The sequence below is a fragment of the Platichthys flesus genome, chromosome 22 (assembly GCF_949316205.1).
Source record: "Platichthys flesus chromosome 22, fPlaFle2.1, whole genome shotgun sequence".
Lineage (NCBI taxonomy): Eukaryota > Metazoa > Chordata > Actinopteri > Pleuronectiformes > Pleuronectidae > Platichthys > Platichthys flesus.
The window spans coordinates 8,448,822-8,466,115 of NC_084966.1; the positions used below are offsets into that span (position 1 = coordinate 8,448,822).

Below are 17,294 nucleotides of genomic sequence, written 5' to 3' on the forward strand. Positions count from 1 at the left end.
AATAATAATCGTTTCAATTCAAATTGAAAAAAGATCCTTTGCCAAAATATAGTCTGAGAGTGGATGCAGACCAACTTCTCTATCTGAAGCTAGGCTCCCTGTCTCACTAGAAAGGAAATTGTCTAATCATTGTCGTGACAGTCTGAAAATGGCTTCACTCCACTGGGCTGTGTTTAAAGATAGAGAGCGCAATGTGAACTCCTGCCTGTAGGGGGCAGCATTACGGTACCTGGCAACCCTAGAGTACAGCCAAACAGTTTGCTGTCACCGCAACTCACTGTTCTGTCTCCGAAACAACACGAGAGTTGGTTATACAATTTAAAAAATAATAATACAAAAAAGGGTTCAGTGTAAACTGTCTACGCTGCAACCCTAAAACGAATAACGGGTTGAACCCACATGTATTTACGCTTTAAATGTTGTTGTCCGGGTTCTTTGCTTTTGCTGACAAGTAAGATCAAATCAATTTGAAGTGATTACATATTCAGGATCTCCGTTAATGCACTAAGGCTGAGTGGTGGATTCGATTTGTGTGAGGCTTCATATCTCTATTGGTAAAAATGACAAGCCCGGAGATTCCTTATAAAATCCTTTTTTTTTTCATGGGTGCGCACACACAGTGAACGCCCATGTCAGGCCGCGCCACACCCAGTGTGCTCGCCCATGGCAAAGTTGACTCACAGTCGGTAACAGGACACCAGTGAGAGCCGGAGAGCCGAGTCCTCAGATCCGTGCGAGCTGGAGAAACACCCTCGAACACGGAGCAGAACACTCGGCGGCATTAATAAGACTAAAAACTAAAAAGCTTTTAACGGAGCAGTGAAGGAATAGACTTCCCAGTAGACATGGCGTTTTGCCTGAGACTGGTTGTACTTCTTTTTCTCGTTGCTGGGACATTAGGACAAGATGGTAAGCCACTTACTAAAATTATCATAAAGAGGCATATATGTTGTTATTATGTACAGACACACCACATAGTCGCAACGTGTATTTCAGGCCAGGCTTTGCGGTTACTTTAAGACTGAACGTTTCTATTTCTAAGGCTATGCCATGATTTGCTGAAAGCGGTGGGAGGGGCCTTCTCTTCCAGACGTGTTACATGGGCCTGACACAAACTTGCAGGATAGTTTTCTCCGGTAACGGTTGTTTCAGTAATTGTACATCATGTCTATTTGTCACCATGTGGACAAATCCACCGCTGTATGCCATGTGTTCGCTTTAAAATAATGACGCCACCCCTTAAATACGACATCCCATAATGACAAGTTGAGACAGTAGTGGGATTTATCTTAAAACGTTAATTGTATGCCATATTACACGTTTATTACATATATTTAATTTATGCCTTGTTACACGTTTATTACATATATTTAATTCATGGCATGTTAAACGTTTATTACATGTATTCAATTTATACCGTGCCTAAATAGTGTTCCTCTACATAAACGTCGTTAAAATCACCACTGTGTAAGGTTCCCTATTTATACGTGTTAATACTTAATTAAAGTTTGGATTGGCAAAATAGGTTTTAATAGGAGCAGCTCTCGGTATGAAATGAGATACTGTAATTTGATGGAGACCTGAGTATTTAGGTCACGGTTATTACTTGAAGCCTGCAGCTAAATTATCATTGACCCACATTATGATATGATATGATTGTGTGGCTCCTTTTGATCGGTGAATAATTCATCTGGTTTATTTGAGGTAAGAGCGTATTGAATTTTATTTTCCAAAGGCTTAAATGGATTTCCAAAAGGAATGAATGCCCACCAATCGGGTAATGCTTGTTTTTTTATATGGGAATAATGCAATTTTCAAAGGATCGTCGCATCATAGTTTATACCATATGATGACAAATTATTAATATGAAACGTTTAACCTCAATATTAAATGTCTGTTCTTTTGCAAAACTTAATACATTATTTCATTATATGACATTCATTTTCTGCCCTGTAATTCTATTCCCACTAATTTCAATTTTTATGAACTTTAGGTCATGCCTGCAGCCCTACAGGGTGCAAAGATAACTGAACATGCTTTTTTCTGCCATGCATTACACAATATTCAGACATCTTTGTGGCTTCTTCATGAAGTCACTATATGATATTTCAGGGAATCATCTTTTATCAATCAATACAGCATCAGATTGTTCATTTAGCCTTGGCCACACACGCACAGACAGACACACACTTCTGTCTCAATGAGGACACTAATTGGCATAATACTTTCCTTGGCTCTGCACTATAACTTTGACCATCACAAAGTTGTGGGTGGCTGTGGCTGTCGTCCTCCAACCAGAAGGTCGGCGGTTCGATCCTAAGCCGAACCCTTAAGCGCTTTGAGTGGCCATCAAGACTAGAAAAGCGTTATTAACAATTTAATACCCAATCTAAACCTTACCCTAACCAATACCAAGTCTTAATCCTCGAACAGCCACTTGAAAGTGGGTCAGAGTATTGACGAGAATCCATGAATCTGTAAGGTTTAGGCTAAAAAAGGTCCTCACAAAGATATCTGGCAAATATACAACATGCATACAGGGAACGAGTCACTTCTCTGATGAGTTTCATTTGTCATAGAGTCATGCTTATTATGTTGAGGCTTTCAAATAATATTTAATATCCTTACATTGGATAATTATATTTATTGAATTGGCCAAATAAATCAGTTACTGCAGGTTTATGGTTTGTCTCCCTAGTTCATCAATTTATTTGCTAAAAGGTTTGTTTATTCAGGACCACATTATATAAATATTGTGTTTTCCTTATATCCAAACGTGACGCAGAATAAATACAGACTGTCACTGATTTAAATGGATCCGTTTAGGATTTAAATTACATTTTTTGTAATTTAATGTTATCGTGGTGCTTTACCCTCTGGTTTGTGAAATTAATTGATCTAAAAGGATGTGTAACTCCACTCTGTCTTTTTATATGTCAGAACTCTATATCTTATAAATCAGATATAGTAATTATAACTATTTTACAACCTCCTGGGTAAAAAGTGCTGGCATGTGCTTTACTGTGAAAAACCACGTTACTAGTTTCATGAGTTATTCAGGTTCCAAAGCTGTTTATTGAGCTAGTGCTACCATAGCAACTTGCAAATATACTGTATGACTCTTTGCATCACCCAAACACGGAACACATCTTCCCACTGTGTGGGGAAACTCAGAAAACAATGTGTTGCTGGTCGCTGTAGAGTCACTACGGGTTCGGTGAAAGGCAGATAAATACTAGAGCTGGTCAGTCGTTCTATGTCAGTGCTGATTGATAATGTGCTCCCTTGTCTTTTCATGCAGGATTTGACCTTGCGGATGCCCTTGGTGATCTAGGTGAGTGACTCTCTCAGTAGAAGTAGTGGTTGTAATAATAGTAATAATAATAATAATAATAGCAATAAAAGCTATTAGAACAGAGCTGATGCTTATAACAGAAACTATTTTAAGGGATTTTTTAAAAACAATATAATCTTAAAAACAGGACATTAAAAAAATGGAAAGGAAAGTAATTAAGATCATACAAATATATATTTAGCATTTCCTGCAATCCAATGTAAGACCCTGTTCATTTGAAGACATATCAGTTCACTGTTACTCCATATCTGCTGCTGAGTGAACTATATTTATTTTTTCATTTGACTGCTGAAGTTGAAATTTATCAGGAGATCTGAAATAATGAGTTTGTCGTACCGGAGTTTTCTTAGAGGTTTCATTATTAGCTCTCCAGAGGGTTACACAGCCAGCAACATGGTTCACAGTGCAACCACGAGAAGTTAGGGTTAGACAGGACCGTCTGGTGTCTGGCACCACTGTTCCAAAAAGAGGAATCAAATACACAGTTGCACAAAAATAGAGTCAACAGGAAGTGGACAACATCTACTGACAGAAAATGTATTCTGTCACTGACAGTACATTTTGAATGAGTCTGTGACTGAGACTGTGACAGACTCATTCAAATTCGACCCGATTTGAAGTCGGTCTGGCAATCAAGTTGGGCGTGCTTTAACATGGGGAATATGTTTATGAACAAACAAGTTCCTGATTAGATATTTATTACTATGTCTTAAATTGGTAAAATCTTTATTCATAGCTGCACACATTCATTAGTTCATTCAGTCCTTCCTGACTTTATTTCTCCTCTCGATACTTCTCATTCGCCCTGATACACAGACACACCCAAACATGTAATTATTATTACCATCATTATTGTAATTGTATATAATACGGGTCATTGTACTCAAAGATATAAACAGCGCTTTGGCTCAAACATTATGATTGTTTGATATAATAAATCATAATCTAAGCAGAGGACAGTCATTTCAATAGTGGTCACAAGAGACACATTCAGAACGCATTGTAACGTCAGGTGAGCAACATAATTTGGTCTTTGCAAAGGCAAGTGACATATCTGTTAGAGCTGGGAAGTGAGATCCGATCACAAGTCACAGGAGAATCATTTAGTGAACAGAAGGATTAAAACCTGCTCAGACCTCATCCATCCAACTCAGGTGACCTCTGACCTGATACAGTTTCATAATCATATAGATCTCCATTTACTTTAAAGTGACTTTCGGTTAATAAAACGGACCGCAACAGAGAATTTGCGTCCACTCCTGCTGCGCCCATGCGTCACTTCCTTACACGACCGGCAGTGGAGAGAGAGAAAGAGGTAGAGAGCTACTACTGTGTCCCTAAATAAACTTTGCAGACTCCCCCCACCTATAGGCATTGCCGTCCTGTCAGGGAAATTAGAGCTGCGATTTTATACCTACAGTGACATATAAACATAACTGGAGAAGTAACACTGATTAAAGTATCCTGTTGTAGCTAAAGCATTTATTTGGGATTAACTCTATTACTCTTATATATGCGTCTTTCTTAAAAAGTATTTGGATATTGAATATTTATCAACATAAACATTTATAAAGTTAAAACAACTGTATGCCTCCACACATATATGCTGATATGAACTCTCTAAATAAATAGGTATCAAAACGTATACTAGATGTTCAGTTTCCTTGTATTATAAATCCTTGTGAAATAAACCAATATTACATGAAAGGGACACTCCCTGCATAAGTGCACCGAGACATATGCATCATCTTTAATCATGAACACATAATCAGAACACACGTGCCTCCGGCACCTCGCGCTCTGCACCTGTGGTTTCAGCGGCAGTTATATTTTTTGCTCTCGCCACGAGCGCATCGCGTGAGGAAACACCCTGAACATTTATAAAAAATATATAAATGATATATTACATAGGATACAAATGGTCAAATATGCACCCCATACTTCTGATTTACTTGCTGAGAGGTGGGGCTCTGAAAGCCATCATCATTTACCCCCTACATTGAACGGAGCATACAACAAATACATTGGCACTATAATAAATTCTGTCTTTGCAAACAGAAGTGACATATGTGTAACCACTTAGAGGGGAAGTGAGATCTTATCCCAAGCAGCGACAGAAGATTCATTCTGGTTGCATGTTCCTGCCAGGCTGTAAAAACTCCATCTGCAAACAGCTTAGCATTGTCCTGTTGTTGTGACATTAACAGATGGTCCACCATCAGTAATAGTCCTACCAAGTATGGCTTTAAAAGTAAAGCAATATTATGATTCCCATAACAAGAGAGCTGTGTCCCATTGAAAGTCTGCAACATCCGTGGTAGCCAAATGTTTTTAAGGACCCAAATTCACATCCACTTGTATGACACCAAGGTCTACCTGGATCATTGTGCATTATACAGGCTTATTTGTCTCAGGATGTTAAAGGGGGCAGTGCCCCGGTGCCCCATATTAAACAGCTGCCACTGGTATATTTATAAAACTTAGATAAGATACCATCACATGGATGAATGAGATTCTTCACACACTAAGTTTCTTTGTGGTGTACATGATGGCTTCTCTTTAGATCAGTTTTTCTCTCCAAACTAAATTACACACTTATGACTTTTCCATTTCACTGTCATTGTTGTCGTGTTTTATGTTCATATAAATAACTACATATTCTTTTGCATATAAACAATAACACATTTGCATTGTGTCACGGTTTTTGAGAAGTAAAAACACATTTGTGTCAATGTAAATTTTACATCTACAAATAATAACACTGGTTATTTATTTTTATTCCCTTAGATCCACCAACTGTAAAACCTAAGGAGCAACCAAAGCCCCCGGAGAAATCTGATGGTTTGCACCTTCTCACCTCTCATGACATCCAGATTTTTTTTGATTTTTCTGTACATACTAATGATTTCCAGATGATGAATCTTTGAGGTTTAGTAACCCTTGTCTGAAAGGTCATGGGACAATTTCCACAACCTCAGGTCATTTGCCATGTTCCCTTTTGTCCATCGACAGTTAAATAACGATCTCCACCGACCGACACCGTCTAGAATTGTTTCAGTAAGCCTACGAGTGGTGGCGCCAGCTCTGTGAGGCAGCTCTCAAGCTCCAGTGGTGCTTTGATCTAATTGCTACCATCTGCAATACTGGTGGGAGGATTCTGAAACCATAGACAAAACTGCTACACAAATCTTGTGTCGTGATACGGACCAGCCGCGATGCCCCAAACTCAGCATGCTCTCTCAGCACTGGATGAAACCTCTAGAACAAGACTGTGTGTGTGTGCGCGTGTGTGTGTGTGTGTGTGTGTGTGTGTGTGTGTGTGTGTTTGTGTGTGTGTGTGAGAGAGAGAGACAGATTTCTTAACCAAATAACTTTCTAGCTATGAACTTATAAATGGTGAAGTTTGTAAACGAATTAATTTATTTGAGTTACGCTCTGTTTGTATAATATTGTTTTTTTGGTCGAGTTTAAATCCCTCCCACTTCCTTTTCCTCCCCGGTGGGCTGGACCTTCAATACAGTGTGGGTCAGTGTTTAGTGTTTGTGTGCTTGTGTATTACAGGTGGCTTCGATCTGGGTGTTTTTGTTGGCTCTTGTTTTCCCTCACATGTTCATGTATATTGATATATAATATGAATGTGTTCTTTGTGTCCTTTCTGCGCGAACCATTTTTCTCCAGACAAGACAGCAACTGTGAAGCCAAAGCAACCAAGTTCTGGTGATACTGGTAAGGTTGGTTTAATATTTTCATCCACACGATGGTTTGGCTTTAGCTGAGGTTTCATATGGTTATTTGGGATGTGAATCAACTGATTTGCCTCATAATCTATCAGGAAGGACACTTGATCGGTCAGTGTTTAATGCTTGTGTGCTTGTGTGTTACAGGTGGCCTCGGATTTGATCTGGGTGATGCAGTCGGCCCAGGTAAAACAGTCAGATGAAATAGTTTAAACAAATGTGGATCTCTTTATTATTTAAAAGGTTGAGGTATGATAGGCATGTCAATATTTAGTTTTCCCAACATCATATTATAATATTGGAAAATGCAGAATCATGATATTCAAAATAACCTCCATATCTGACTAACAAGTTGATAACCTACAGCAGAAACTTAAGTGTAAATTCAAAGGGCAGGGCATTTGATTCTGTGTTAGTTCATGGTGTTACAGAGAATGTTTTAAAAAGAATCATTCTTGCTTATCCAGCTTTTCTTTTGGTTTCTTACCCCTTTTCAACCGTTGTGATCCTATAATATAATAATAATATATTTGTTCTCCCAGACACCGAGCCCAAACCTGACAAACCTGCTGTCAAGCCACCAACAAATACAGGAGGTAAGCCTTCAAAAACAGTGCCACACTCTCCATTCTCCTGAAAGCCGACAACAGACTGAGTAGGTCGTGAAAAAAAAACAAACCAACACACCGTTGCTTTTAACCTTAGTGTCATGACTAGAATGATTGTATTGAAATAACAATAACTTGATATTTAAATATTGTACCTTTCCTGCAGGCGGTGGATCGTTTAGTGACTCCGACTTGTCGGATATCGGTGGAGGTGGGGAGTACAAGCCCGATGGAGGCAGCTCAGGAGGTAATCTTCAAACTATAAACATTTCTCATTTTGATTGGGGGTTCAATCTGTGTTGCCAGTCACTGAATTGATGTACATGAGGTTGTATGCCACACTGCATAATACTTCCCATGTATGTCCTGCACTTTAAAACGTTTGCACCTTGACTCACTTCAGATTCACTCACAGTCGTATGAGTTCAACTAGACGCTGAAATACAAGATAGATGTGAATCTTTTTTATCTGAATTACAGTGTATGAGTAGTGTGAGCTAGTTTGAACCAGCGCCACCATTTTTGAGAGACACCAATTGTGTTTCTCAAAAGATTGATGATTTTATTTTATCTCCTAAATGTAGCTGCAACAAAACTAGTGATGGATATATATTTTAATTAACTAGGACACAAATTGCTTTCTTTTGGTACAACAACACATGTGCACTTACACCATGTTTCTGTCCAGTAAACAATAACATATTGCATTGTTTACTTCATACTTCCCAGTACATATTTTGGTTGTTGGAGAGAACCACCATTGTTTTCTCCATTGTTGTTTGTTTAGATATCCTTCACTACCTCTGACTCAGCTACGTTGAGTAATTCAAGGCCATGTTCATGGCGACATTTATTTATTGTCATAGAAACTGATGTTAGGGGGTCATGTGGTTACATACAAATGTTTTGATCACATATTCACGTTGCCAAAGGGAAATGGAAATAGTTTGTAGTAAATAATAGACAGATGTGTGTGTCACAGACAGCAGGAGTCATGCAGGGCTGAGGAATGCAGTGTGTTTTGGTTTTAATGGTAGACTTTCCAATTCCCCAACAGACAGTTTGTGACTGTTCAGAGGAACATCCGATCTGTATCAAGTACAGAGTCACACGAAGTGAACAGACATATTTCATTTATATAACACTAATTCAAAAGTCCTGCTGCTTGTCCAAAGACGCTTTACCACAGTTTACACTTATTGTGGTGGAAATGTACAAATAAAAAAAGGGAAAACGGAAGGAAAAGACGCAAATATAAAGAATTGTAATTCCCTCTTTTAATGATGTTCTTGTGTCTCTGCGCTGAGGGGTTAGTCGCAGCTCGGAAGGAGCTGGTCTTTCTGCCAAAGAAAGAAAAAATGAATAAATAGCCAGAGGCTGATTAGAACCACATGACTGGTTATAACATCTTAGGCCTCAGCTACAGTAACCTGTTATTAAATGCAGCTTACAGCGCTCACAACTTCTCAGTCGGAATTTTGGTAGTGAAAATAAACTTGTAAAAGGGGAGATTGATGGGACAGGGATATTGATCCAGCTTGACTTTTCTCCTTCTTCTTTTGAACGCAGGCCGTCCAGAGGACCCGGGCTCCGATTCTTACGGTAAGGGATTCTCTCATATCTACTGGGCCTGCCTTTGGTTCTCTAAGTCATCTGTTTAAAAAAAAAAATCACTGACAATCTTGAGAGGTACGTATCCATGTCCAGCGTTTAGACCTTTCTGATGATTTGCTTTCTGTATTCTTCACAGGCGGTGCCGATCAACCTCAAGGTAAATCCCCCATCGCTGATCTTGTCTGGTGCTCTTCCGGGTGTTCTTCCTGTGTTAGTGCTTTCGTGCTCTCGCAGGCATCATTATTCTCTCCTCTCCCAATTGATCTGCTCTCGTGCCGCTGTCGGGCATTTCCTGTTTCCTGTCATAGAGGAAGCTGTGTATAATACTTTGGTTTCCTTGCATTGTGGTTTGTGGTTTTCAAAGCAAGGGTCTTTTTAAATATTTGTTCGAATCAGTTTAGATTTATTTGTCTTTTCACCTGACAAACATGGCAACTTTGATTCTAAATTGGCCCTTGGCTTGAGTTTCATAGCGGCGTATTCCTCATATTGATACCCCCTGGTCTGGTTTCTCTGGCTTAAACGATACAATTGTGTGTCGTTGCAGATCCAGACCTCCCGTTTGGCCAAATCCTGAAGATGCTAAATGCTAACATGCCAGAGGAATTCTATATGTGGATGTCCAACTTAAAACAAGTCCTAACGCCCCTGTTAGAGAGGGCCATGAATCTTCTGCAGGCTATGCCATGAGCCATTGGTCCATTTATGTTCTGACTGGCTTTCAGGTCTGATGTTGCTGTTGATTAGCGGTTTACTGGTGGTTTACAAATGTCTGTGGGAATGGATGTAAACATATATAAGGGTGTTTGAAAAGCCAGGAATCGAAGAGAAATCATCGAGGTAGTGAAAGTTCTCATTTTTTGTTTCTAACATATGGAATTCCAGGCAAGTTGGGTTCTCCCCTTTGTGCTTAAGTTTAAAGGATTTCAACTGGAGCTCTGGAGGACCTAGGATAAACTTATTATGAACTTAAGTTTCAGTTTGTAGGACTTATTAACATCAGGTTGGTTGTATAATGAGGTGTTTCTATTAATTTGTCCACGCCTTTTAAAGAAAAAGAGACTGGCATGTTTTTCATTTCCGTTATTAGACTGTCTTCCAGGGCTCTTTCTGTCTTTCCAACTCAGCTCAGTTGTTTACAGATACATGCCGACTGCTGAGCCACCATCAGGTTTAAACTATGCAGCCCTGCAAGTATTATATAGCATTGAGTTGGGTGTGTGTGCTTTCTTACTTTTTTTTTTATATCTACACTCTGCACTCGTCGGTGCCATGACTCATTCATATTTTGCTGTCAGACGCCAATTATCTGAAGGTGGAGTATGAACTCCTGTGACATCAAACATCTCATCTATTTGAATGAGCTACTTTTCACAAAATAAGACCATGGTGGGAGGCCATTTTTCCTGGTGTTTTATTACCACGGAACAAGTCCTTATGTCAGGAAATTCAGAAAGCACTGTTCCCAGATGACAGTTCTGTTTTGTTTTACGTTTTGAGATCCCAAAATTCACTCAAAAGCAGATGTTTTATTATTTTGTTTTGGCTTTGTGGATGTTTCTGTCTGTCCTCCTTTTCTTGGCATGTGTTGCATGTGTGGCCTGCATTCCTAGCACTCATGGGATTGTCGTAACCCTGTTTCCTATTATTAAGAAAACCCATCCTCTTTGAATAATGTTCAATTTGAGATAATTTAGCACATGTTTGTTTTTTTTCCTTTTAGCACTTTGTAGCTTATGAATAGCTCTTCGTGTACTTTGGTAACTGGGAACAGATTTATTTTTGGTGGGTTCTTTGAAGTTGCATTTTTTTTTTACTTTACCTTGAGTATTGACACGGTTTGTAACATTGATGCAATCACGAGAGTGTAAGAGATTGATGACTGCTGTGATAATGAATAAACGATGCATCATCAGTAAGCAGTTTGATTTGTTGATCCATCAAAGCTGGAGAGGCCAATGAGCAAAGTGGAAAGAACACCGACCATTGAGTCCCTCAGGTGTCCTGGGTGTCTACGGGAAAGAACATGCTCAGCATTTCTCAGGAGTATGTCAGGCCCTAGGCTGGCATCCTGTTTTCTTTTGTATTTTTTCTTTGTGTGTCTAGGCAACGCCCTATTTTCGCACACTGTGCCAATGGTGACACACACATCTGGCTCATGACTCACTGCGGTTTAACAGTCATGCCAATTCCTCAGAACAGCTAGGCTTATTGTCTTGTGTGTTTTGTGTGTGCGCGCGCTGCCTTTGTGCTCCACCCTGCCCTGGTGTTTGGGTGTGTTGGTTTGTTAACTCTTAATCCACCTTTTTTGGGGGGGGCGGTGGTAGATCTAGTCTCTGCACTGGTGTTTAGTCAGAGAAGGAATTGCTTTTTTTGTCAAAGAAAGAAATGAATAAATATCCACTAGGACCGTTTTTTAAAATTTTATTAGAACTTTTTAAAGTTTTTCCTTGAACTGTGTGGGATGAACTTTTTCCAACTCAAAGTAGACTGTTCAAAGATATGGACTGCCACCTTGTGGAAAAGGGAGGTTATAGCAGCTCACTGGTTAAAAAACTTTGTTCTACAATTCATCAAATACTTTCACTTGAAATATAGTTAAGGTCAGTGTAAATCTCAAGGAAATCAGTTCAAGTCAACGTATCTGTGTGTGCGTGTCTCTGCTCTGTCCTGCAGAAGCTGGATCTGGAACGATTGCAGGAATTGTCAGCACCATAGGAGTCGCTCTGGCCGGGGTAGCAGGCAGTTACTTTGCTTACCAGAAGAAAAAGCTCTGCTTCAAGCTGCAGGGAGGTCAGTATGTTTGTCTTTGTCCAAAACCTGACATTTTTACAATGGCAGTTATATATATATATATATATATAGACAAGTATAAAACAGTTATCACAGCAGATGACGGAGAGATCATATTGATAAAACCTTCCCTCAGGTGTGGATCCTGAAAGTGGTAAAGCCGGGGCGGGCACTCACTCTGAACCTCAAGGTGAGTTTCTTTGTTTTTCTTGGACGCTTACTGCAAATACATTTTGCTGTTTACATTGTAATGAAGGGTCGCGATTAGGTGGGTCTCTCACCACCGTGACTTAACAGTACAGCGTTATCAAAAATACAGTTGATATAAAGAAAGATATATCCTCTGTCCATCTTGTTCGAAAGGCAAGGGCCCTAAGAGCTTCTCAGCATTATAATACATGAACATGAAAGGAGGATATATAGTACAGCTGTTCACAAATGTATACATTATTAACACTATGTTATCATAAGAAGCATATTTAAGACTGTAAAACATTACTTACTGTCAGTAACGGTACAGAATTATTAGCAGTTAAATATACGTGTTGTTATGCAAATAGGCCAGTCAGTATAATGTATAACCTTCAAATCAATAACATTTTTATTTGTATAGCGCCAAATCATAACATTCATTATCTCAAGGCAATATACTTGTTAAGGTTGAGACCTTAAAAATTAGAGAAACTCAACAGTTCCCACAATGAGCAAGCACTATTTAAGCTTGGTCAGGCTGGTTATTATAATGGAAATGGTATGAGTGACAATAATAGATTGCAGCACCAGTTAATTTAATAATAATAATAATAATAGGAACATTATAAGTCTAACCTTAAATATAGACATTAGAGATGGTGTCTGCCCCCCGATCCCAGAGTGAAAGCTGGTTCCACAGGGGAGGAGCCTGGTATACTGTATTTTATATTGTATTATTTTCTATCATTATTGCATTATTGTTTCAGTAGTATTGTACTGTTATGTTGTGCTTTATTTACAGCTCCATATTAACAATGCATATTTTTAAGCGCTATCTATATGTATCGTTCAACAAGTCCTCAGAAACAGCTGCCTTAAAACTAGCCTGTAGGCTGACATCTTGTGGTAAATAACAGATAGTGCATGTAGTAACTCCATATTTTGTATTGACTCTTGCACTCGTTCTGTTCTTTTAACCTCCAGTACTCAGCAACCTGCTCAGCACAAACTAGACGGCGTCTTTTCAAAGCACAAGACAAAGGGGATCTCTACAACAACACAGAAGTTTATTCAACTCTCAGTCTCCTGATCCACAATGTGAGATCTTCTCTGCATCATTCTGCAGCCGGATTAGTTAAAACTATAAAAAAGCTGAAGCCTAACTGACAACTGTCCAACTCATAATAGTCACGCACCATTTATTGCTCCATTCACTTTGAACAAAACCTCACTCCTGGTTGTTGTATAGAGCGAAGTGAGGATTTCATCATGTATATTTGCACGGAGCTCTGTGTCCATATGCTTTGGCTGAGTGTGAGTCCGGTACCAGCTTTCTTTCTTTTCATCATTTTAACACTGTAAGCGTGTGTAGTTTAACAAAGTTGCTACGTGGATGGGGCATGCTGAGGTGGACATCTTTTTTCCTATGGTCCTACATTGTAGTATTAGACTCACTCAGTTGGCATCAAAGAAGGATTGAACAAACCTTTAATTGTATTTGTTTGGCTCAGAATATATATTCACTTCTACTCTTTCATCTAGCTGTTTTTTTTTTTCAGCGTAAGCTCCTATCAAAGCAACTCAACTCTCTCTGCAGAACTTTCAAAATAAAGGCCTACCAATAACTAGATCTGTTGAGGGTAAGGCTTTAATGTGAAATAGCATTCCTCAGGAAAGGCCTATTTTAATTGACAGCTATTTAAATTAGAGTTAAATCAACAGCGCACAGGGCGATAACAAGATAATTAATCAGCTGATTATTAATAATATATTCTATTTTTTGATATTCATTGTCTTTACTGATCCACATGGATGATTTAAGTGGCACTTCACTGCTGTGGAAATATAAACTACAATTGTTTTTTCAAAATTTGCCTGGCTGTTTGAATAAAACTTTTCAGATAGTTTCCCCAGCTAAAAGTTAAGTTGAAAACAAATGTCGCGAAATTCAGCATACACAACACAAGTAAGCTATATCGAAGATGTAAACTACCTAAGTCAGAGTATGTGTTATCATCCATGACATCCTTTTTATAATAAACCATTTTTTGTGACTCTGTGTGAGCACCACGGCTTCCCCATCTCCTGATCTCATCGACTGCTGGTGCCGGCTTGTGAGGTCTTTTATTTAGTTTTATTCTTTCATAGCTGCACTGACAAATTTTTGCTGGTTACAAACGCCCTTGTGTTAAAGTGAGACAACTAACATGGTTATATTTTTGTTATTCTAATTTAAGACTCGATTTTTTGACTTTATTTTTGCATGCAAAGCAGCATTACAAGCATTACTCTAAAGGTTATGATGCCAAACAATACAATGAATTGCATCCTTGTTGAGCTGTAAATACTTGAGAATAATGTGTATAGATATCCGCTTACTTTTGCTTTAGGCTGCGTGCTGCAGTGTGCTTTGAGCATTTCAATATCAAAATGAGCATGAGTTCACTCTGAAGTGTTTTTTTTAGTATTTTTGTTGCAACTTTTACAAGCAGAAACTTGATTCAGTTTTTATGTCATCCGATGGGATAAATGTTTCTTTTTGAGTGGATTTAACGTGTGTGTACATGTTTTCAATAAAGTGCTGTTGTGTACAGTTTATCAAGTATTGTTACTTTGTTATATTCTGATGCATAACAACTAATCCAAGTTGAGCACAGATAATTATTTAAAATGTTTGGGATCAGTATCAACACATGGTCCACTTACTAGCTTTTCAGAGTTTTCGTGCAAACAGGTCTCGTAAAAACCAACCAAGTTCATTTAAAAACATGATAACTGAGAGAAATTCTCTTGAACTGACTCTGTGTACACGTTCAATTTGCTGATGCGGTATGTTGGTGTTACGGCCTTTTATTGAAATAATGCTCCAAGTGACTTGATAACGGAATCAACGAACAAACATGTTACACAAGGGCTTAGGGTGACGCCAAAACATGAAGTATACAAAAGACGAGGCCTCTACCTAAATCCTGGTCCTACTTCCCTGACTCATGGCGTCACACAAAAACAAAGTAACACTTAAAATAACCAAAACTACACTCAGAAGGCCACCCATAAAGATTAGTGAACTAACAAAGGGAAACTGTGGGGGTAGCCTAATGAAATAAAAATATAACAAACTCAACTACGGCCCCACAAAAGAACCCTCATATACAAGTTAATATAATACAGCAAGAGGCGGAGTGATCGCATTAAATTTTCACCCATTTATGTGCCAACATTTATTGTAAAGATTGTTTTTGCCCTTCTGTTAAAAAAGAAAAAACGTATTAAAAAAAACGACATGTTTATCTCTCGTCTCCTGAGCTGTACCTGCAAAACAAATCACCACACGATTGGGTGATCGGATAATTGCATGTATAAGCAAAGTAAATGGCCGATATGATAGAGCTCATTGGGATAATGTAAATTATTGATTGCAATCTAACTATTGTAACCAAAAAGGAACTGGAAAAATAAAAAATCTTTGAACATCAGCGCCGCAATAAATGCTTTTTGCAAAACAAGGCAAGCTAAGAGAACTTTACAGCTACAGTAACCGACAGTCTTTATCCAGGTCCAAAGTAATCGTATATACTGCACACTATGCTGTGCTGTTTAATGAACAGTAGATGTCACCAAAGATACCACAGACCTTTTTACATACAGTCCAGACAACACACCCATTTCTGTAATGTGTATGGAAATCCACCTGCATCCTGTCAGGTGACAGTGTGTCTAATTTTCAAAAATACACAGACACCTTATCTAATGTTAAAAATTTGCCAACGTAACCGACTGTGCTGCTGACTTACACTGAGCCTAAATCTCCATCTGCAAACAGTGTTGGAACACTCTCTATTTGTTGTGTAAAGTAACATTATGCAACATGTTAGCACAAGGTTCAGCTATCTCTTTAAGCTTTGCAGTTCCTTCCCAGTGATTTTATAGCTTCAGAGCATCTCTCCTTCAAAATAAAACTCCTTCGTGGTGGGATCATATTTAAAGTTGCTCCAAAAGTAGAATCTGTTTTGTAGCCATCATGTTATTTTCCCCTTCTCTGTTTTGTTATGGTCAGGGTGATGTTAAGCAGGTGGACCCAAGATTCAGAGGCAGAGTTCGAAAACTAAAAGTGTCCTTTTAGTGGACAATGTCAAACAGAGAAAACAACAAACAGAGAGTTCTCTAAAAAGTCCAAACGGAAAAGCACCATAGAGCACACAGGGGAAAACATGAGGGACTTACTACAAGACAGAGCTGACGCAGAGGACGACGGGGACAGGAGACAAGGCAATGAAGACAACGAGCAGCACTGAGACTTACATCCACACAGGGAAAGCAGGGGCAATTGGACACAGGTGGAACACATGAGGACTGGTGCAGACAATCACAAAGACAGGAAGTGAAGAAAGAAAACCCACCGGGAGCAGAAACTACAAAATAATACAGGAAACAGAACACAGGGAGTGGGAAAGCACGAGACACAGACACAACTCCTAAACAAACATAAACACAGGGATAAACATGAAACACGAGGAGGTAATAATTAAACTGGATAAACAGTGAGATGACAAGACCATGAAAGTTATCTGATGGCATTAGAGTTCAGTATAGCTCCAGTGATCGAGTGCAGAGGAAGAGAAATGTGTTCCCTTTTGTCATCAACAAAATTATTTGAAATATATTATAAAATATAACAAAATTTAACAAATATATATATTTTGGTCAAATCTAAACTGTCATTTTGTCTAATTTAGGCAGTGAACAATAATGCATTTTTTGAAAACTTATGATACAACAAAAAAGTTCAGCCCCAGCTGCCTGATTGGTATGGTTTGTTCTACAGTACATGTAGCTCTATATGTACTGTGTTTTGTAAATTTTTGATAATGATGTAATATTATATAATAATTGAATAAAACGTAAACCCACGTTTTCTGACTTTTGTTTCTCTGGAGCATTTAGCTATCTCACCTTCATACATGACCTTTAGCCAAAACTCCTACAAATCCAACA

The 17,294-nt window shown here is 38.6% G+C and overlaps 2 protein-coding genes across 3 annotated transcripts in view; one reads left to right on the forward strand and one right to left on the reverse strand.

The window, feature by feature from the left end:
• The window catches only part of dhrsx (dehydrogenase/reductase (SDR family) X-linked), a 35,061-nt gene extending 18,380 nt beyond the window's left edge, over positions 1-16,681 (reverse strand). The window contains exon 1 of the mRNA XM_062380979.1: positions 16,524-16,681. Within this exon, the coding sequence (XP_062236963.1) occupies positions 16,524-16,647 (124 nt within the window). The 5' untranslated portion in view covers positions 16,648-16,681. The remainder of the gene's footprint in view (positions 1-16,523) is intronic.
• cd99 (CD99 molecule) lies at positions 663-14,895 on the forward strand. 2 transcript variants are annotated; one of them, XM_062380903.1, is made up of 12 exons: positions 665-909; positions 3,302-3,334; positions 6,143-6,196; positions 7,034-7,081; positions 7,240-7,278; positions 7,635-7,688; positions 7,867-7,947; positions 9,270-9,302; positions 9,451-9,471; positions 11,991-12,107; positions 12,244-12,297; positions 13,284-14,895. In XM_062380903.1, the coding sequence occupies exons 1-12, from the start codon at positions 846-848 to the stop codon at positions 13,310-13,312; spliced, it is 627 nt and encodes a 208-aa protein (XP_062236887.1). In that variant the 5' UTR covers positions 665-845; the 3' UTR covers positions 13,313-14,895. The 2 variants fall into 2 exon arrangements, with proteins under 2 accessions (XP_062236888.1, XP_062236887.1); XM_062380904.1 differs by lacking the exons at positions 11,991-12,107; positions 12,244-12,297; positions 13,284-14,895 and adding an exon at positions 9,862-11,233 and having other exon boundaries at positions 663-909.
• Positions 16,682-17,294: the final 613 nt, after the last annotated feature.